General features: G+C 41.8%; 1 protein-coding gene across 1 annotated transcript in view; it reads right to left on the reverse strand.

Annotated features, from left to right (window-relative positions):
- LOC149309125 (corticotropin-releasing hormone receptor 1) overlaps window positions 1-21,624 on the reverse strand; it is a 107,381-nt gene extending 85,757 nt beyond the window's left edge. The window contains exon 1 of the mRNA XM_089531168.1: window positions 21,557-21,624. Coding sequence (XP_089387294.1) covers window positions 21,557-21,619 — 63 coding nt within the window. The 5' untranslated portion in view covers window positions 21,620-21,624. The remainder of the gene's footprint in view (window positions 1-21,556) is intronic.
- Between the last annotated feature and the right edge of the window lie 868 nt (window positions 21,625-22,492).

Here is a 22,492-nt window from a genome sequence, read left to right on the forward strand (position 1 = left end):
ATCCTCTCCTCTGGGGTATTAACTACTCCTCCTAATTTGGTGTCATCTGCACATTTGATAAGTATGCCATCTATTCTTTCATCCAAGTCATTGATAAAATGTTGAATAGCAGGACAAAACCCAGGACAGAACCCTGTGGGACCCCACTGGGCACTTCTCTCCAGGATGAAGAGGAGCCATTGCTGGGCACCCTTTGAGTTTGGCTGGTCAACCAATTACTAATCCACCTAACAGTATATAAGGTACAATGAATCTACATTAGTTGAAAGCAGTACTGGAGATAGCATTGGCATTAAAAACATGTGGCTTCTGGCCAAAAGGACAAATGTGTGTTTAGTTTTACTTCTTATGTCTAGTCGAATTGTTGCACTATGTTGTGATATCATGATATTCTGAATTTATACACATCACATCATTGGTTGTCACTGGCTGGAGGCAAGGAGAAGTAGAATGCTGTGCCATAATGATGTGTATGAACTTTTGTTAACAATATGTCCGGAAGTCCTGGCCTTATAATGAGGCACACTGAGACTGTCGCCTCTACCCACTGAATAATGGATTTGGATAGAGAGTCAAGTAGTAAGATGTTGGAGGATAGAGCATTACATGGTCTGCTGCATATGCACTCAGCTAGCTTAGTAAGATGATGGATGCACTCATGTAATCAGTGTTGAAGTAAAATTTGGTTGTCAGCCCTTTCACCTGTTCTAACCTGTCTTTGATTCAGGAATCCAAATATCTTGGGCCAGCTCTGATCACCAGAGGAAAGTGAAGACTAATTATGCATGTCTTTTCTTTCTTTTCTTTTTTTACAATGGCCACAAATTTGTTGTAGCTTCTTGCTTTGCACAAATGGTTGCACACAAGTATGCTGTCCAGATGCGTATTTGGTTAATTAGCTCCCCCAAAAATCAGTATGACAGTCCAAGTGTTCTTTTCCATTTAAGAAAAGCCAGAGTTTTCCTTGAATGCATGGCACAAACAAATCAGTCACTGCATGAAAAACTAGAGTCCATTCATTTCCTGAGCCAAGCAATGCATATAACTTGTTTAACCACAATGTCATTAGCTACCTGCTTTTTTCCTACAGAGTACAACTGTGATTAACAGCCCACATTTTTAATCTGCAGTTAATCACACCAATTAAAGCTTTTAGTTCTAATTCTAGGAACAGTTCTAAAAGAGCATGTGGGGCCAGTAAAAATTGAAGAGAGTGCTCACAAAGCCAGAGAATATGACATACAAGAATTGTCTTTAACAGTGAAAGTTTGCATATGTTATTTCAGAGATGAACAGAGGCAGCTGGTGCCCACCGTGGCATTTGTGGTAGATCATCACCAGCAGCAAAGTCAAGTGGTTAGAAGAGAAGAAGCCTGGTATTCCTAGTTGGATACCTAACATCAGCTCTTCCAAATTCTAGGTACACATTGTACACGTCTGTTGCTTAGAAGATGAATATATTTATGTTCGTATGATGCAGTTCAGAACATCAAGGAATGAACTGTGGGTATAAATACATGGCTGAGCTGGGATTTGAACCTTGGTCTCCAGAGGCATAGTCCAACACTTCAACCATTACACCATGCAAGCATGTTGGAAGATACATAATGTATTATCCACATTTTAAAAATAATAATAATGACCCTTGTGGAAACAATTGGCTACAATCTTCTTGGAAATATGTGTGCATGTAACACCATTATGCCCATGTATGTCTTGTTTTGGACATTGCACATGGAAGCATTCGCTAGTTTCCTGCACAGTGTTCAAAATCACCTACCCAAGGCTCCAAGGAGCATTGCTGAAATTGTTTGTTGGCTGGAGGGGAGATAGGAAAGAATTGACCAAGAAATAAATGTACCCTGGTGTTGGTGCAAGGAAGAAAAATGGTACCACTCTCCCCAAATTTCAAAATACCAACCTCATTTCTCTACTCTCCACATACCTCAGCATTAGATCTTGGACTATGAATGTTTAATAGTGCTAGTATATGAATATTTAATTGTTGAACCCCCTCCTTATTTTAATTTCTGCCACCTTTCAATATAAAAACCTCCAGGATAGTTTATTAGCATGGTGGTGGTGGTTTCTGGGCCTAGATTATTTAGGCTCCCTATGGATATTGATGGGACTCCCTACGGTATTGAGTAACTTGACTAATTGATGTCCCATCAATGTCAGTAGGAGCAAAGTGTAACCAACTGAGTCTTGATCCAAACCAATATAATAATCCAACCCAATATGGTTACTAAAACCAAAACGGTTTACTAAAAGCAGAAGCCAGTGACAGTTTTGGTGTCACTTTAAAGAAGAACTTGTAGAATCAAAGACACACAGAGTTGGAAGAAAACTTGGTGTTACCTAACCCATAGTGCTTTTTATGCAGCATCTGCAATGGTAGATGCAGCCATAGAATGCCTGACAGAAGGCCATTCATCCCCTGCTTAAATATCTCTGACAAAAGAGGGTATATTACCTCTCAAGACAATCTGTTCCATTGTCAAACAGGAACTTTTTCCTAATGTTTAGTTGAAATATGCTTCCCTGCCATTTCCTCCCACTAGTTCCACTCCTGCTTACAGCAGCAAGAGAGAACAAGCCTGCTTCATCTTCTGCATGGCAACCCTTGAGATACTGGAAGACCAGTATCATGTCTCCCTTCATTCCTTCCTTCTTCTGGTTAAACATACTGTACTCACTTTCTTCAACCCACCTTGCCAATTACTGTAATAACTGCAAGGACTTTTACTAGTGTGCTATTCTGTTGATTTACATATTTTGCCTTTCTAGTGAATTTGTTTTTAACAGTTTGCCGTAGCTTTATCAGTTTAATTGCATTGTGACAATCACTTTTTATTGGCCTTTACTCGTGTTTTGTGTGTGCCTTCAGCAATCTTTGTTTTATTTTTTTATAAGCTGCCTTGAGTTCAGTTTTGGGGTTGGGGAAAGCAGGATATAATTGAACCCCCCTACCACTACCACTAATGCAACTACAACTTTTGATTGCATCCACATGGAACAAACCCCAAGAAGGATAGTAACACCCTGTTGCTGCAGGGATGTAAGGACTGGAGCACAGCTTTGGTGCAACTTCCGGACTCTTAGTACGCATGCATCATTTAAACAGCATACCTCCAAAATGACCCGAAGCAGCTTTATTTTGGCCTGTCTGTATGGGGCTGCTGTTTTGTAGATTTTGTTGTTTTTTGCTGCATGGCCAACATGACTACCCTGAATATGTTTCCTGGAGCATAAGGTAATTTGGTGTGGCTCCTCTTTGAGAGTGTTCCCTGTGGCCCTGCCTTCTGAGTCTGGCTGAAAATATTTTCCTACTACATGGACTGAAATCATCATTTTCAAGGCAATTTTGAAAAATGAAAGAATCCTGTCCTTCTTTACTCATTCTCTTCTCCATAAATTTCACATTATTTAAAAATCTTATTAAGTGAAGGTTATAGCTGCATACCATTTTAAGTGTCACGGCTCCATCCTGTGGAAAGCTGGAATTTGTAGCTGGGTTAAATATTTCCAAATCTCCACTAGAAGTCCTTCAGACTTTGGCTCTCCAGATTCTGGGACTTCAGCTGCCAGAATTCCTGACCATCAGCCATGCTATCTCAGACTTTTGGAATTGAAGTTCAAAACATCTAGAAAGCCGAAGACTGAGAAGCACTGTGCTAGAGGGCTGCAGTGTTATAAATCATCAGAATAGAGTAGAACTCACTAGCAGAGAACTCTAACCACTTTATCAAACTATACATCTCAAGTTTTCATAGGATGGAACCATGATACTTAAAGTTTCACCACGCTGATATTAAATACATAGCGTAGATACATCTTCTATATGAAATAAATTGTGTGAAGGCAGTCAAGATGCAACTCTATAAAAATATAAATAGAAAGCACGGTAGCGAGAATCAGGGGGACCCAAGTAACAGTAGGGCCACAGAAGTGGAGAGATTGTTTAATCTTTCCCCCTCAACATGATCACAATTATAATGCCTTGCCCCCCACACCTGTTCTTTTGGAGTGGAGGATCCCTCCCTTGGTATATGGAAACCTTTCCCCCCCAATGCAAATAGCTTCAGGGAGCAATTTTCATTGTGACTGCAGCAGTGTGGGTGGGCTCAACACTACGCCTCCATCCCTATGGTCTTTCTACTGTCCCCCCCTCCCCAATGACTGAATTAAAAAATATATTATAATAGCTTTTGTGCATTTCACCTCTAGTTTGGAAGTAAGCCTGCCTTCATAAAAGAAAGAAATCATAATCATTGTGGAAGGATATTTCACTGCACTTTTAACAGGTTAACAAAGGACAAGACTATCACAGGCTGCTGCGTGGGGACAAGAAAATGTTTCATTTAGCCACCAAAAAATTAACCTTTTAATAGCAGCATGGATACCATTTAAACATCTCATGTGCCTTGTAAGCAAACTGCAACTGTTCAGAATATCTCCAGGAGGAATGCGGGGGAGGCAAATAACTTGTTTTGCCCTGTTAATCATTCCCTCCTCCACCAGCATTTCATCTCTGTTTCTACTGCTGGATGATAATTTCTATCACAGGGGTGGTCACCATTTCTAAACTGCATAGCAGCATGAGAGAGGGAGGAGGGGAGAGACTGCTTCACATGGATACTTAAATGTAGCTCTCTTTCCATATAAGCACGAAGTTAGCTTTCTTTTCCCTAACATTTTAAAAGCATGAATCTGTTCCAATTTACCCAGCACAAGAGTGGGAAACATTGGGCTCTTCAAATGCTGCTGGGCTGCAACTCTAGAGTGTTCCTCACCATTCGCTCTGCTGCTAGGAGTTACAGGCTTTGCAGTCCAACAAAAGATTGCATAGCCCTCTCCCCTAACCTAGAGTAGTTAGCGGAAGGAGAGCTGGTAGCACCATACTAGGGTCACCATGTGTCCTACAGTACAGAGGATTCTCCTCTATAATAAGGGATAGTGGCATAGTGGAGCCAGGGCTCACAGGGTTGGTGCACTGGCATTTTTTAATTTGCAGGGACAACATTGTCCCCTGCCTCTCCTCTCAGTCTTCCTGTTCTTTCTGTTCTTAGATGCAGTTCTCACATCAGCTGTAATGGAGGGTGTGGGGAGAACTGGATATACAGTTTCTTTGCAAACAACTGCAAATTCTGCTGCTCTTTTTCTAGGTGTGTAGACTCCATGCAAATATGACCTTTTTTGTTATATTTAGCTGCTTTTTAAGGCTATTCTCCCAGTATGTATTAGCAAAATATTAAAAGGGTAGGATCCAGTATTGTATATATCATGGAACAGAGATCATGTGACCCTCCAAGTCTTCTTGGACTGCAACTCCCAGCATTCTTGACCAATGACTAAGCTGGCTAAAACTAATTGGGACTTGCAGTCAAGCAAAATCTGGAGGGCTGCAGGATTCCAAGCCTGATATATCAATTAGGCACATATCATACCTTTCTTCCAAAATGGGATCCAAGGTGAAATAAGACCCGTTAATGATTAAAGGATCCAAGGTGCATTAATGCACAATACACAACACATGAAAATGCTGGTGTTGTACATGCAAACTATTAAGGATTTCTATTAGAGGCAGCTGAAAAGGATAGATGTAGGTCAATTGGAAGGGAATTTTATGGTGCTGGGGTTGCCCCTGAAGAAGGCTCTGTCTCTTGGTAAGCCCTGTATGTGCATGAGACAGAATCCTGGATAAAATTATAGTTATTAGGGCTCGACTGTAGGAGTGGAATGGGACAACTACATTCCCAAGATTTTTTGTACTTTAAAGGATAGGACTGACACACGGGTAAGATGAATGTGTGGAAGGTAAGAACCTTGCCCTATCCTACTATCTTCTTCCAGTCCTTAATGTTATGTGTAAGCAGGTCTTATTTATTATTTGATTATTAATCTCTTTCTAATGTTAGAAAGAACATAAAGAAAACAAAAATAATGAACACAGAGGATCTATAAAAGTTCAACCTAGACAATGAGGAAATCAAAATCGTCAAAGAGTTCTTGGATCAAACATTGACAAGAACAGTGAGTGCAGTCAAGAAATAAGAAGACTAGGAATGAGAAGGGCAGCCCTGAAAGAACTAGACAAGATCCTGAAGTATAAAGACATACAGTACAACTGACCACTAATGTTAGAATAATCAAAGACATTGCATTCCCCATTACCATGTACAGATGCGAAAGCTGGACAGTGAATAAAGCAGATAGAAAGAAAATCAACTCATTTGAGATATGGTGCTTGAGAAGAGTGCTGAGGATACCATGGATGGCCCAAAAGAGAAACAAGTGGGACCTAGAAAGGATCAAGCCAGAACTTTCCCTTGAAACCAAGATGATGAAACTAAGACTATTGTACATTGGCCACAGAAGACATAACTCACTAAAAAGACAATAATACTAGGGAATGTAAAAGGCAGCAGAAAGAAGAAGACAGTAAGCCAGATGTATAGGCTCAATTAAAGAGATCACAGGCCTCAATGTGCAAGACCAGCGCAGAGCAGTGGAGGATAGGTCTTGGAGATGTCTCATCCACAAGGTCCCCCTGAGTCAGGATTGACTTGAGGGCAGTCAACAACGATGTTAGAAATAATTTATTATTATATTGCTCAAATAGCTCTAATATGATTTCCACCTGTTAGTATTTAGTTATGAAGCAAAAAAGTGCTTCTGTTCCCAATTGGTGTACAAAATCATACACAGAGGTTCAGGACAGAGTCCAAATGTTTATTCTAGAAACACTGTGGTGTTCTTAATTTTCCAGAGCAATTTGAGGCAACTGGTTATCCCACCAGAATCCCACTCTTGGAAGGCAGCAGCAGAATGACTACATATAGTGAGCCTTCCTGAAATCATTTTCCTAACAAGCAGACAGCTGGTGGCATTTTGTTAACTACGCCTTGAACCTTTTGGAACAGGTTTGTGTTAACTATATTATGAGAGATCTCAAATTATTCGGTATAAATTTAATGAAATTTGCAGAGGTTTATGAGAGGCCTGACATGACATGATGTAGCCAATGTGATGTTATGGTGAGAAGCCTGGACAAGGAAGTGGGAGATCCAAGTCCTCATCTTGTCATGAAAACTCACTGCATAAACTTCATCCTATCATTCTTTCTCAGCCCAATAAACCTTACAGAGTTTATAGTGAAGATAAAGTAGAGAGGAGGACTGCTACAGATACTAGACTTTTCTGGGGAAAGGCAGGATGTGGCATTTTGTTAACTATACCCTGAACCATTTGGAACAGGTTGTGGTTTTGTCGATGTAGTTGTTGTGTGGTTTCAATTTGTTTCCAGCTTATGGTGACTCTCAGCCCATCACAAGATTGTCTTAGCAACATTTGCTCAGAATGAGTTTTGCCTCTGTTTCCCTCTGGGATTAAGAGAGTGTAACTTGGATAAGGTCACCCATTGGGTTTCCAAAGCTGAAAGGGGATTCAAAACCTAGTCTCCAGAGTTGTAATCCAGTGCTCAAATCACCATGTCATGCTGGTTCAGTGGAACACGTTAGTGTTAGTTTTGTTATGAGAAACTATCCAGTGAAGGTTTAAATGAGATTTAGCAGAGAACTGTTTGCAGAGATGAAATGCTGGTGGAGTGAAATTCCTTTCTTGTGCTATTGTATTAGATTACAATGCCTTGCTGACAACTTCTAAACCACTTGCAAACCTCTCTCATAACCACTTCTATAACCATTTGCAAAATATCTTCTGCAACAAAAACTGTAAAGGATAAGCACTTGTGCTACCTCTGGAAGTGCACAAATGCTAGCACTAGAGGTGTTTCACAATTGGATATAGACATGCATAAGAATGTATAGCTGCATCCACACTGCACAGATAATCCAATCTGACACCAGTTTAACTGCCATGGCTCAATGTTATTGAATTCTGAGGTTTACAGTTTGTTGTGGCACCAGAGCTCTCTGACAGAGAAGGTTAAATATCTCACAAAACTACAGTTCCCAGAATTCCATTGCACTGAACCATGACAGTTAAAGTGGTGTCAAACTGGGTTATTTCTGCCATGCAGATGCAACCTATAACTTCAGCACCTGTGAGACTAGAGTTCTAATTTTCCCATGGGACATGATAAGCTACATTTGTTGTAGCCAATAATCAAATGCTATTTAGTACCTTGGGATTCTAGTGTGGTTATTACTAAATTGTTTTTTCTTATATCGTAGGAATACATGCTGAGGTAACTTGAGCTGGCTAGTTCAGTCACTGCTTGACACTGTCTTCCTGCAACAACAACTGTGTCTGGGACAGTCTTTGGAGGTACAAGTATCTTTGGAGAGTATAAATGGATAACTGTAATGCCAAGTAAGATTTCTAACGGGTCCTGGAACTTAAAGTTCTGTAACTACATTCCTTTTAGAAAAGAAAACATCAGGTCCAGCCCAAGACAATTTGCTGCATAAGGCAAAGCAAGTGGTGTTCCACCTCCATTCAAGTTGCACAGTGTCTAAGGCCAGCCAAGTTATTTTATCACTCATGGCAGAAAATCCCTACCATGACTTTCCTCCTCCAAGACAAGCTGGTTCTAGATGTAATCAAATTTAGAATAAACTCAATGGAATGCATGGGACTTAAATTAGTCATTATTAACTTAAGTCACAATGAGGTTATGCTTGTTATTACTATGCCTGGATGATGATGATGATGAATTATAATAATAAATTAATGAATTAAATAAGTAACAAATTAGAGAGCCAGTATGATGTAACAGTTTGACTGTTGGAGTAGGCCACTGAGAAACCAGGGTTTGAATCCCCACTCAGCCATGGAAACCAGTTGGATGACCTTGGCCAAGTCACACTGTCTTAACCTCAAAGAAAAGCAATGTCAAATCAACTCTTGCCCAGAAAACTCTGTGATACGCTTGCCAAAAGTTTGCCATAAATCAGTAATTATGTGAAAGCACAGAACAACAACAACAACTCCCTTTTCAACACTAAAAAAACCCCAGTGGTGATAGGTGGCCACTTCAGTCTGCCTATTGATAGGGCTGGTTCTGGGAAATATTCAGCATTCTCTTTATGGAAAGGCCCACTATATGCAAGTTCTTATAAATTTGTCGGCAACAGTTCTCTTTTTAGATTTAACTTTGCCTGAAAGATTACGATGATGATGGGTTTTGTGAAGTGAGTCCATTCACCAGAACAGTTACCTAGAAACTCTGTTGTTTAGCAACTGTCTATAATTGGGGTGTTGTTGTTTTTGTTGTACGATCTGGACGTTGGGTCACCATTTTCTCTCAGCTAGGTCAATATGATCTTGGGCATGCTGCCATCTCTCTATTGTATGGAGTTATTACCAGATGTGGTCATTTAGATGTGAAATTCTCTGTAGGACACTGTAGGTAAAGGTATAATTATTGATGCTTACCTGGAAGTAAGTCTTATTAATCTCAGCACAGGGCTTCTGCCTAAACAGGAACGCTGATAATTACACTGTAAGATGTACACTCACTCTTGCATTAAGATGCAGTGGGCTGGTATTATTGCCTTGTGTACATATTAGAGTTTTATGGAAAGGAATTTACTGTTCCATCCTCCTTGTCAGCAAGAAATTTTTAGCACCTGAATGCAGCAAAAACCACTGTACATTTTTTTTTTTGACATGGAAAGCTGCAGTGATCTACTGTCCTTTTTTTGTTGGATGTTGTAGGAAGCAGTACTATACCAGCAGTGAGTCAGGACCAGCTCACCTTTGAGGTACAGTGACTCCCCTACCTCAAGTGGGGAATATGTGCAATGTACTGGCAGTGAATAGCTAGCTCTTGCTTTCCTCCACTCATGGGAGTATGTGACACCCTGCCCTTTTGGGGAGAGCAAATGTGGTTTACCAGTTTCAGGGTTGAACTAGGACTCAGAGAAACCAGGGTTCAAATCCCTGCTCAGCCATGGAACCCCAGTGGGACACCTTGAGCAAGTCACACTCTCCCAGCCTTAAAGGAAGGAAAGGGCAAACCTCTTCTGAATAAATCTTGCCAAGACTATGGTGCCAAGACTATGGTGCTGCCAATCTTGCCAAGACTATGGTGCTGCCATTCAAGACTAGAAGCAGGGATGAAAAGAGATAGGGATGTGGTGGTGACAGGGATGCTGACTGCTCCTCCTGCTTCAAGCAGGGGGAGAGCCTGTCCCAGCTCTGAGTAAAGCAGACCTGAGCATGTTGGATTTCTGTTTTTTCAACAAAATGCCAAAATCTGCAGGAAGACATACGCTTAGAATGACATCTTGGAAGAGTGACATTTGGGATTGGCAACTCCCACAATCTTCCAGCCAGCACAGGCATTGCCCATTGACCAGGGGGATTCTGGGAATTGTACTCCAAAAGTCATTTCCCCTATATCTGCTGATAATTAAAGAACAAAAACAGCCCCAGGCACATTCAGAGACTAGGGATGTGTTTTCTATATTAGCACTAAAGTGAATTTACAATCCTTTCAAACAAATGTCCCGTTGTTACTCCAAGGTTTCCCCATTTCAACAGCTGAAAAAAGCTCATTTGGTTCTTGCTACTGTTAAACAATTAGTTGGAAAACTTTGATGACTTACTGCAAATCACCCAGAGTGCTGCCAGTATATTTCAAATTACCTTCTGTCAAATTCAGAGTTTTATACATAAAGAATCCAGCCAGAGATTGGGAACATTATTTTGTACTCCAGAATCCTCTGCTGGCTGGTGGACTCTGGGAGCTGAAGTAAAAATAAAGCCAACTTTCCCATTGCTAGTTATGCAAGACAAGAGGGTCATTATTGTTTGTCTTTGGGTCTCTCTACTTCATGTTTTTTGGGGGAGGAAAGTGGAAACAGATTATTGCAAAAAGTTTTTTTTAAAATTTCTTTATTATGAAATTACATTTTTCCTTGCAGGGGATGGAAAGCAGTATCCAGAACAAGCAGTGCAAATTTAAAGGGGAATAATTCCAGGGCAAAGAATCTGTTTATCCACAGCTGGCTTCCCAGAAGCAAAACTGGACATTAGACTTTAGATGTCATTAAAGTCAGCAAGCAAATCACACGCCTGGGTCAGAATGGACAGCTTATGTCAGCATGGCTTGCAAAGAAAACCTCAAGTGGACTGTGTCCAATGTTGATTAGAGAGGAGGGCTGTTCTTTCAAATTTCCTCAGGTCACAGATATACCTTTACTTGGTCTAACCTCAAATCCCTTGAGCATGAAGAAAGAAACCCACAATTTAAAAATTGCTTTTAGAGTGGCTGTCTGTGTGTACCAGCTCAATTCTACAGAAGTTGTCAATGAAATTGCTTCTTGGAGAAAGTAAACCTATAGGTTTCCTTCCTGTCATTAACATTATGGCCAGCATCCTGTTAACAAATATGCAAGTACAAGTTAACCTTATGCTTGTTTATATCATCTGGTTATGTCCCCATAGTCAAATATACACTGATGACATAATCTGGTGAGACTTCCAGATGACCCCCAGCAGATCTTAGTGGAAAATGTCCTCAGTCTGTGTCTGGCTATGGGGATATACCCAGACATTTCTCCAATCCCTCACTCCTACTCTCCATGAGTAACAAAATGCCCATGGGAGAGGTCTATCACTGTGAAATGGCATAGGGGTGATGAAAGGAAAACTATAACACAATTCCACTTGCAGAACTCTTAAACTATACTTGACCATGTAGGATCTTGGCCTACAAATGTATGCATGTGTAAAGGTGAAAGAAAACCAGTATCCTGATAAAAAGATGCCATAGCAGTGAACCTACAGCAAGAAATCCACTTCAGTGCACTTAACTAAAACGTTCTGTCAACCCCTTCAGCCTGCCATATGGGAAGATACTGATGTATCTTTTAAGGATGTGATAAGGATTTCAGAAATAATGCAGGCAGAGTGCTTTGGATACTCAAGACCTACATAGTACAATGGCTATGTCTACTAGTTGTTGGGGTTAAATATACCTTATGTAAAAATGTGTCTTCCTATTTCTAAGAATCGTTAACCTCTCATTTGTGATCTACTCTGTCCTCCCCTAAATTGAAGCTAACTTAGCACAAATAACATCCATACGTATTTTAGACACATGAAAGATTGTGGTGCACCAGTGGCTAATTTTGGATAGGTCTAGAGGTGTAGTTATTGGTGTGTGTGTGTGTGTGTGTGTGTGTGTGTGAGCATTCCCTCAGGCAAGAATTCTGCATCCTCCCAATGATTTCCCCCCTACAGTTTACAAATTTCTAGCATTGTAGTAACTTAAAACTTCAGTTGAACACTTGGAAATACAGTTTAGGCAGGAGCAAGAAGAGAAGTAAGAGAATGTGAATACAGCAAATGTACGAGTTCTTATGTGAATGATTTTCCGTATTTCACTGTCTCCAATCGTAGAAATTTGGGGACTGAAGGAAAATTTCATTGGAAGCTGAATCCTTATGGGAGGGGGGAATACCCCCATTTTGTCCCCTTGTGGCTATACCCAAGGAAAAGCCATTTTGCACACAAGGGTTGCCAAGCCTCTTCTCTCAAAAATGCTTGTCTAATTAGACCCAGGATAAAGTGTGGTTGTCCAGGTGCTGCTGTTCTACCATTCTGATACCATAGCTTGGCTAGGCTGATGGGAGATGCAGCTCAACAGCATCTAGAGGGCCATCCATTCCAAACCTGTGAGGAGGATGGCCTTGCTCTTTACCCACAAGCACTTCCTAGATTTCTTAAGCAAGACTCTGTTTTTAGGATCACATAACACTGATACATCATATCTGAACTCCCAGGAAAATGTGAGTGTGCATTCCACATCTGAAACTATAGATCACATTGTACAGATCACATGAAATTATAGATCCTCTCTTGCTCTTTAAAAAAAAAAACTAAATTCATTCCATACCAGTTTCAGGCACAAACCTGGCTAAGCTGGTTGGGGGATTCTGGGGAAAGAATTAAAAAAAAATAGCTTTTCCAGTCTCTGAAAATTTATTTGACAAATGGGCTTGTAAGAATTGTCATTGCCTGCCTGCTCCTATAATTCTGACATATTTCTGACATAAAGGGGAGCCATAGAGCTGGCCTTTTTTTTTAAAAAAAGGAGCTTTCTTTTTCAGGATGTAAAAATAGCTGCCATTGTTGATTTGCATACATTAATTCTTGTCTCTCTTTGGAATGAATTCATGAAGGGAAATTCTGCAGGCTGTATTTGTACAAAAGATAATTGATGTGTATGGATTGTGGGGAATCACAAAATGAATTAATTCAAGTGTGCAAATTGAAAACTGCCTTCTACCTTAACAATGAGGGATAAGGGAGGGATAAGACTTCAGCTTGCTTGACAGTCACATATCTTCTAACAGAGGTTAGAAAAGTTACCTTTTAATTGTACCTCCGCTGGCCATGCAGATATGGGGAATACTGAGAGATGCATTCCAAAGATGTAACTTTTCTAAACTTTGCCTTCTGTATATATTTCCTGTCTACATTCTAAATTGTGGATGTCTTTCCTATCCATTCCCAGAGGTTTTAGTGCAAAATAAAATTGCACAGTTCAGAGAGAAATGTAATCCACATATACTCATTAGTACTCATCAGTTCATACTTTCCAGACCTGTACTTTGACATTAAAAATGAGGGTCCAAATATTGGACTCTGGCACAAATTAATATTTGGAAGCCAGCATAAAAAACCTTTCCCTATATCACCAAAGTGGGATGGAACTGAATCTAATGCTTTCTTCTTATACCATTATAGTAAGGTTTGGAAACTCTGTCCGAATGGTTGAGACCAAATCCCCAGGCCCTTCCCACTCATTTATCACCCAAACAGAAGGGATGCCATTCACACATGGCTATAAACTGGAAGCAAGCGGATTCCCCGTGGAGTTTTCCAAGGCTGCTCCAATATGTGTAGGAATACTGTGACGACACATGCAGAGATAAACACATAGGTCCTTCCCACTCAGTTGCCTCCCAACCAAAAAGTCACTAGTAATCAAATGGAAAAATCCATGTGATGGATCCTGCCACAATATTCCATTTTTTAAAATGATTCTATAGTAGCGCAGAACACACCATTTTCTGGAAACGAGTATTATCTCGGATGTGGGAGAAACTCAAAGCAGGGAAGCTGTTCCCTGAGTCACTTACAAAACTTAGGCTGCACCTGCACTGCAGAAATAATCCAGTTTGACACCACTTGAACTGCCAGGGTTCAATGCTATGGAATTCTGGGAATCATAGAATCATAGAGTTGGAAGAGACCACAAGGGCCATCCAGTCCAACCCCCTGCCATGCAGGAAATCACAATCAAAGCATCCCCGACAGATGGCCATCCAGCCTCTGCTTGAAGACCTCCAAGGAAGGAGACTCCACTACACTCCAAGGAAGTGTGTTCCACTGTCGAACAGCCCTTACTGTCAGGAAGTTCCTCCTAATGTTGAGGTGGAATCTTTTTTCCTGTAGTTTGCATCCATTGCTTCGGGTCCTAGTCTCTGGAGCAGCAGAAAACAAGCTTGCTCCCTCTTCAGTATGACATCCCTTTAAATATTTGAACAGGGCTATCATATCACCTCTTAACCTTCTCTTCTCCAGGCTAAACATCCCCAGCTCCCTGAGTAGTTTATTGTGGCACCAGAATTCTCTGACAGTGAACACTAAATATCTCACAAAACTATACTTCCCAGCATTCCACAGCATTGAGCTCTGGCAGTTAAAGTGGTGTCAAACTCGATTATTTCTGCAGTGTGGATGCAGCCCTAGAGAACTTAATTTTAAAAAACCTTTAAAGCATTTTTTAAAATTAACTTTTAATTTTTGTGATTTTAACAATCATATGAATGCCACTTTTTCTCCTTTTGTAAAACCTCCTCGTTTATTCTGGTTTTACTAGTGTTTTTAAAACATAATGGCCTGTTACAGACAGCCAAAATAAAGCTGCTTCGAGTCACAGTGGAGGTATGGTGTTTCAATGATGCATGCGTCCTAAGAATCCAGAAGTCGCACCAAAGCCACACTCCAGACTGGAGCATGGCTTTGGTGCGGCTTCTGGACTCTTAGGACGCATGCATCATTGAAACACCATACCTCCATTGTGACTCAAAGCAGCTTTATTTTGGCTGTCTGTAACAGGCCAATGTAACTAGAAGCAGCTTCTGGCTTCTCTGTCACTGAAAAGTGAATCAGTTTTAAAGAAGCTATCCAAGGTACTGAATGTATTGGTTTTTTTAAAAAGAGGTTTCAGCACTTGCACAGCAGATTTAAGGTAGATTGTGACATGGAATCTACCACTTCAAGTAACAAGGAAAGACAGTCCTATGCCCACCAAATATTTTTGACTACGTCCGCACATTATCCCCACCTGTTAGCTATGCTGGCAGGAACAGATGGAATTTCTAGTTGAAAACATCAAGTGTACAGCAGATTGCTTGTCTCTACTTTGTAAGATGCCCTGTATCAAGATGGTAGCCTAAAGCCAAACTTGCAAATTACATTAAATGCACTGTTGCAACTAACCAAAAATGGCAGCTGTTTATTTACTCCCATATCCACTTTTCTATAAAGTCCATTACCCAGACAATATTCTTGAACCCTCCTGTCATGATATTGTGTTTTCTTATGTGAAGAGAAAAATCTAGTATACTACAAATAAGAGTGTGTGTGTGTGTGTGTGTGTGTAGAGCCAGAGCCAGCAAAGTATTGTGGTTTGGGCATTGGACTATATACCTGCAAAGGGATCTGCAGACACTGGAGATCATGTTTCAATTTCCCACTCGAGCATAAAAACCCACTCGAGCATAAAAACTTGACCTTGGTCAAGTCACACTCTCTCAGCCTCAGAGATGGCAAAGGGAAACCCCCTCTGAAGAAACTTGATAAGAAAACCCTATTTAGGTTTGCCTTAGGGCTGCCACAAGTCAAAAGATGACTTGGAGGCACACAGCCACAGCATATATATTTCATCTTATCATCTTATATCCATACCCACAAAGTTTTGCATTCCTGTGGAACTTCTCTCACACAGACTGATGTATAAGTCTGTCTCTGAACTTTCCACTCTACCTCATACATCTGAGAAAGTAAGCTCAAGTCTGTGAAAGCTCATGCTACCAACCTATACCTTTCAGTTAGTCTCAAAGGTGCAACAGATCCCTTTGCATGTATATTTCTAGTTACTGCAGTAGGGGAAATTAAATCATTGATTATTGTCTAGCAGTGACAATATGATTAAGGTGATGTGCAATGTGTTCAATGTTCACTGTAATTATATTTCCCATTCATCTGACGTATAGTCCTCCAGTCCTCACTGTGCCACAAGCATTTAGTAGATGCAGCACAACCAAAAGATGCCCAAAGAGTAAAGAATTTCATGTTGTCAAAGCTGAACCAAATGACATCCTACAGGGATGTAAAATAGGATCATAAGCCAGTGACTTAGGTGGAAAATACTTTTATGACTATAAGTATGATAGTCAAATCATGGCATCAGCAAAAGAGAGTGATAGACTCACCATAAAAGAATTTTATTGGGTACAGTGCATCCTGATACTTTTGAGCAGTTGTTTTAATTCTTTTGCTCATGACCTCAGATGCCATTATTCCTTCACCACCTATTACTGAACAGAATGGAACAGCAGGGGAAAGATGCTCAGATAAGCAATTTTCAAAAGCTCTATTCAGGCATTCTAGCCCTCATGCAGTGTGAGGAGAATGGAAATATCTTCATCGAATCATAGAATCATTGAATCATAGAGTTGGAAGAGACCACAAGGGCCATCCAATCCAACCCCTGCCAAGCAGGAACTCACAATCAAAGCATCCTGGACAAATGACCATCCAGTCTCTGTTTAAAAACCTGCAAAGAAGGAGATTCCATCACTCTCTGATGGAAGTGTGTTCCACTGTCAAACAGTATTTACTATCAGGAAGTTGTTTAGGTGAAATCTCTTTTCCTGTAGCTTGCATCCATTGTTCTGTGTCCTATTCTCTGGAGCAGCAGAAAACAAGCTTGCCCCCTCCTCAATATGGCATCCCTTCAAATATTTAAACAGGGCTATCATACCATCTCTTCATCTTCTCTTCTCCAGGCTAAACATCCCCAGCTCCCTAAGTCATTCCTCTTAGGGCATGGTTTCCAGACCCTTCACCATTTTAATCACCCTCCTTTGGACACACTCCAGTTTCTCAACATCCTTTTTGAATTGTAGTGCCCTGAACCGGACACAGTATTCCAGGTGGGGCCTGACAAAAGCAGAATAGAGTGGCACTATTACTTCCCTTGATCTAGACACTATACTTCTATTGATGCAGCCTAAAATCGCATTGGCCTTTTTAGCTGCTGCATCGCACTGTTGACTCATGTTCAACTTGTGGTCTACTTGGACTCCTAGATCCCTTTTACACATAGTCTCATTCAGTGGTCCTCTCTCTTCATCATATCCATAGCCTGCCCCCCCCACCCCCATTATTCAGAGGACAAAGTCCTGCAGTGGGGTGCCTGCTCTACTTGTATAAATTTCGCACATAATTTAGTAACACTGGGGGGATACATACGGGCAGAAAGGGGTGGCAAGACGCCACCCCTTTCTCCCCTGGAGGGAGGCCGCAGCAGACAAATGCTGCGGCCTCCGCAAGGCTTAAAAAGAATCTGCTCCCAGCAGGTTCTTTCTCCACTGCGTGTGAGATGCCATTGGTGTGCTTGTGTGCGACGATGATGTCTGTGTTGAACATGAGTCAACAGTGTGATGCAACATCATCACTGCATGTCCCGTATGGACAGGGTTGTGCAACCATGGTGCCCACGCAGCGATACAAAATCCTAAAATTGGCCCTACAAAACCCTAAAATTGGCCCTAGGCAGGCACTGTACTGTACTGGCCCAGAGTCTGTAAAAGTTCCTTTCCTAGGCTGCATCTGCACTGTAGAAATAATGTAGTTTGACACCACTTTAACTTCTATGGTTCAGTACTATGGTTTTTGGGACATTGTAGTTTTGTGAGATATTTAGCCTTGCCTATCAGTGTTCTAGTGCCACAACAAACTACAAATCCCAGTATTCCATAGGATGGAGCCCTGGCAGTTAAAGCAGCGTCAAACTGTATTATTTTTGCAGTGAAGATGCAGCTTCAGACTACAGCTGGCTGTGAGGATTCTAGAAGTATAGTCCAAAGATACTAACCTTTGCAAGTGCTGTTGAGAACACTGTTCAACAGTCACTCCGTTCAGGGGAGGGGGAAACTTAAATGGCTAGAACAATCGCTTTGCTGCAACTTTGGCGGCAGCAGGCCATAGGGTCACAATAGAAACAGAGAAGATTATTGCTGTTCTTCCTTCATGCAGCCCTAATCAAAGGCTAGAATGCTTAGGCAGGGCATTCAGATAATTCAGTGAAAGCTAATTAGCCAGGGCCAGCCCTGCTATTAAGCAGAATGAGGCAGTTGCTTAATGCAGCAGATTTTGAATGTTTAAAAATTCTTAATTATTTTATAAATTATCAGCTATACATGTGTGCATGCATACTACAGGTAGAAAAGAGGGGAGAGGACCTTGTGGCGTTTTCTGTCTTAAGTGCCAAGATGACCTGATTGGCTGTGCATCTTGACTGGGAGCATGTGCCAAATATCTTGGGCCAGCCATGTTACTGGGGATTGTGTTGGTGCAAAAATGGTTTTCGGTAGATGAACTCCACTGAAATGTAGCATGTCCACCACAATACAGTACTGAAGCAAAATGCTAGGTATGTCCAAGACCCAGATGTTGTTGCTATTGTATGCCTTCAAGTCATTTTTGTGACTTATGGAGACCCTATCATGAGAGTATCTTGGTAGGTTTTGTCAGAGGGTGTGTGCCATTGCCATCATTGTTGTTGTGTTCCATCAACTCATTTCCAACTTATGGTGACCCTAAAGCAAGCCTATCACAGGGTTTTCTTGGCATGTTTTGTTCAGAGGGGGGTTTGCCTTTGCCTCTCCCTGAGGCTGAGAGTGTTTGACTTACCCAAGATCACTCAGTGGGTTTCCATGGCCAAATCAGGATTCAAACCCTGGCCTTCAAAGTCCCAGTCCAGCACTCAAACAACACACCATGCTGGACCTCCCAAGACCCAGGCAGGCACTTAAATCACAGTGGGCAAGCCAACACTCCTGTCCAAATCCATGTAAACTGAAGTGTGCCTCAGACTTGGCCTTGCCTTTAATGGCCCCTTAGCATATATAATGAAGTGGAAAAGCAATCCCTGGAAGCCAACCTTTCTCCAAACCACCAGTATAGAGCATTGTTTCTGATCCTGTAGGACCATGCCTTGCCTTAAGTCATATTTTGAGCCTGGTTTATGTTTTACCACACCGGAAAGAACTTGGTTGCAACCCAAACCCAAATCCAGCCTTGAGAGCCAGTGTAGTATAGTGCTTAGTGTGATGGATCAGGAGTCTCAGGTTCTAGTTCCCACTCAGCCATGGAATCTTACTGGGCGGACTTGAGCAAGTAGTTCTCTCTGTTGCTTGGCTTGACCTGCCTCACAGGGTTGTTGTTTTCGTAAGGCTTGAGCAGAGGGGACGGAGTCATGTTTGCTGTCTTGAGTTTATTTTTGGAGAAAAAAAGTGCAACTAATATAAATACATTTTACCACACAGACTTCTTTGTCTGAATGGAACCAAGCCTCACACACACATACACACAAACCCAGGATGGCTCTTCCACATCATTTCCAGTGAATGTGTTGCTCCTTAGGAACCTTAACTATACTTTCACACCGACAATCGGCATACTTCTCTGCTTATGGATGCTTATTCCATCCAGGGTTTAACATTAAGCACAGAATAGGGCATTAAGTCAGTATTAAGCATTAAGCCATTAGTATTAAGCCAGTGTGTAGTAGTAGTTTGAGTGCCGGACTGTGATTCTGGAGACTAAGGTTCAATTCCTAGCTCTACCATGTAAACCCACCAGGTGACTTTGGGCAAGTAAACAAGAGATACCTAGGGGCCAGTCACACTTGCGTTTTTTTGCACAGAGAGATTCGCATCTGTGAATCGATTCAAAATCGCTTCACCATTCCCATTATGTTTCAAGGCAGCGAATCTCTCCATGGGTTTTAAATCTGGCCTAAAGTTCCCATTGGCCACCATTCTGGATCGAAATGGAGGTGACTCCATTTCCTGAACAGTGGCTGAGTGATCCGAATCAATCTGATAGCTTACTCACACTACTGAAGATGCGGATCGTTGCGGCTCTCAAAAAAAGAACTGCTAAGGGATCCGGTGCCAAATACACCAGTTTAAATGGGCTTTTCAGTGCCCCCCCTCAACTGCATCGAATACAATCGGTGCAAGTCTAAATGACAGGGAAGTAACCCGGTTTCCAAACTGGCTTATTTTGTAGTATGAATGGGTCCACAGTCTGTAGTGGTGTGCCGTAGTGGTTTCAGCCATGCTTGAGTGACCTTTGGCAAGTCACACTCTCTCAGCCTCAGGGGACGGCAATGGCAAACCTCTTCTGAACCCAACTTGCCATGAAAAACCCTGGATAGGTTCACCTTAAGTCGGAAAGGACTTGAAGGCACACAACAACCACCACAGCAACCACAGCAACCAACCCTGGACTTCTTCCCCTTCATTGGTGGATGGGGATTTGTTTAGATTATTTTTAACCTTGTATGTTTTAAAATAATAATAATAATAATAATAATAATAATAATATGCCACCTCTCTCGCTGGGTAGAGGCGGCTTACCATATCAAATAAAACACCGTATCAGATACAACATATATTAAAATACATTCTATGACTTCCCTCCCTTATGATAAAATATCATAAACCATTCAAAGACTTAAAATAGTTTAAATTTTGTTTATGTTGCATTTTAAAAAACTTTTTACTCTTTTAATTGGACTCTTTTCATTGTTTTTAAAGTGTTGTTTTAATGTGTGTGTGTGTGTGTGTGTGTGTGTGTGTGTGTATATATATATATATATATATATATAAATATCCCGCCTTTCTCCTAAATTGGGACCCAAGGCGGCTCACAACACACACACACACACACACACACACACACACACACACATGATAGCTAGCTAGCTAGATAGGATTCTAATCCTCACTTCAGGAGGATTATTATCCTGCAGTTCATTCCTCCAACAGGACAAAGAGTTAAAGCAGGACCAAACCGGGTTATCTCTCCAGTGTAGATGCAGCCAAAGAGGCAAGGTCTGGAAGGCTTCGAGGAGAAAGGACATTTATAAGACGACTGGGGTGTATCTGCAACACTGCAAAATGCCAAAATTGGAGGGTGGCAAAGGGAGGGTTTGGGTTTGGTATGTGTGTGTGTGTTTGTGTGTCTCAACAGACCCTCTCTCATTTCAGTAGAGATTTCATTGCATTTCAATCATCGACCCTCTCTCATTTCAGCCACTTTCTCACTCAGCTTTGCTTTTGTCTCCCTCCCAAACCATCCCCCTCATTCTGAATGGCTTGGAAGTTCAATCCAAAGGGGGAAAGAGTAAGCATGGGTTGCTTCTCTCCATTTGAAAGCCCTTCTCTCCCCGATCGCCCCCATTCCCTTCCCTGAAGCCCCAGCCCTCTCTTACCTGCAGCCCCCTTTGGGCTCCCATGGCTTTGACGGCGCCTGCTCTCCCTCCTCTTCTTGCCATCACCATCTCTGCTCCAAGCGCTGCTCCAAGATCCTGCAGCAACCGAAAAGGCATCAGTCTCCTCCCCCAGGCCCGCCCCCCACCTGCCTCCCCATGCTCTCCTTTCCACGGTTGCAAGCTCCTCATAGACCCCTCTACACACCCACCTGGGCTCCCTCTCCAGGACTGGGCTGCAACTGGTTTGGGATGGATCAAAATCTCCTTCTTCTTTGGGGGTCTTGAAGCAGAGACTGGATGGCCATCTGTCAGGGATACTTTGATTGTGAGTCCCTGCATGGCAGAATGGAGTTGGACTGGATGGTCCTTGGGTCTCTTAGAATCATAGAATTGGAAGAGACCCCAAGGGCCATCCTGTCCAACCCCATTCTGCCATGCAGAAACTCTCAATCAAAGCATCCCCAATGACAGATGGCCATCCAGCCTCTGTTTAAAGACCTCCAAGGAAGGAGACTGTATTAAAATCTGAGGGAGTGTGTTCCACTGTCGAACAACCCTTACTCTCAGGAAGTTCCTCCTAATGTTGAGGTGGAATCTCTTTTCCTGGAGCTTGCATCCATTGTTCCAGGTCCTGTTCTCTGAAAACAAGTCAGCTCCCTCCTCAGAATGACATCTCTTCAAGTATTTAAACAGGGCTCTCATATCACCTCTTAACCTTCTCTTCTCCAGGCTAAACATCCCCATCTCCCTGAGTCATTCCTCATAGGGCTTCATGGTTTCCAGGCCCTTCAGGGTTTTGGTGGCCCTCCTTTGGACACGCTCCAGCTTCTCAATCGTTCTTTAATTGTGGTGCCCAGAACTGGACATAGTATTCCAGATGAGGCCTGACCAGAGCAGAATAGAGTGGCACTATTACTTCCCTTGATGTAGAGACTA

This window comes from Sceloporus occidentalis, unplaced genomic scaffold (assembly GCF_023333645.1).
Source record: "Sceloporus occidentalis isolate IW3139 unplaced genomic scaffold, rSceOcc1.0.p SCAF_7, whole genome shotgun sequence".
Taxonomy (NCBI): domain Eukaryota; kingdom Metazoa; phylum Chordata; class Lepidosauria; order Squamata; family Phrynosomatidae; genus Sceloporus; species Sceloporus occidentalis.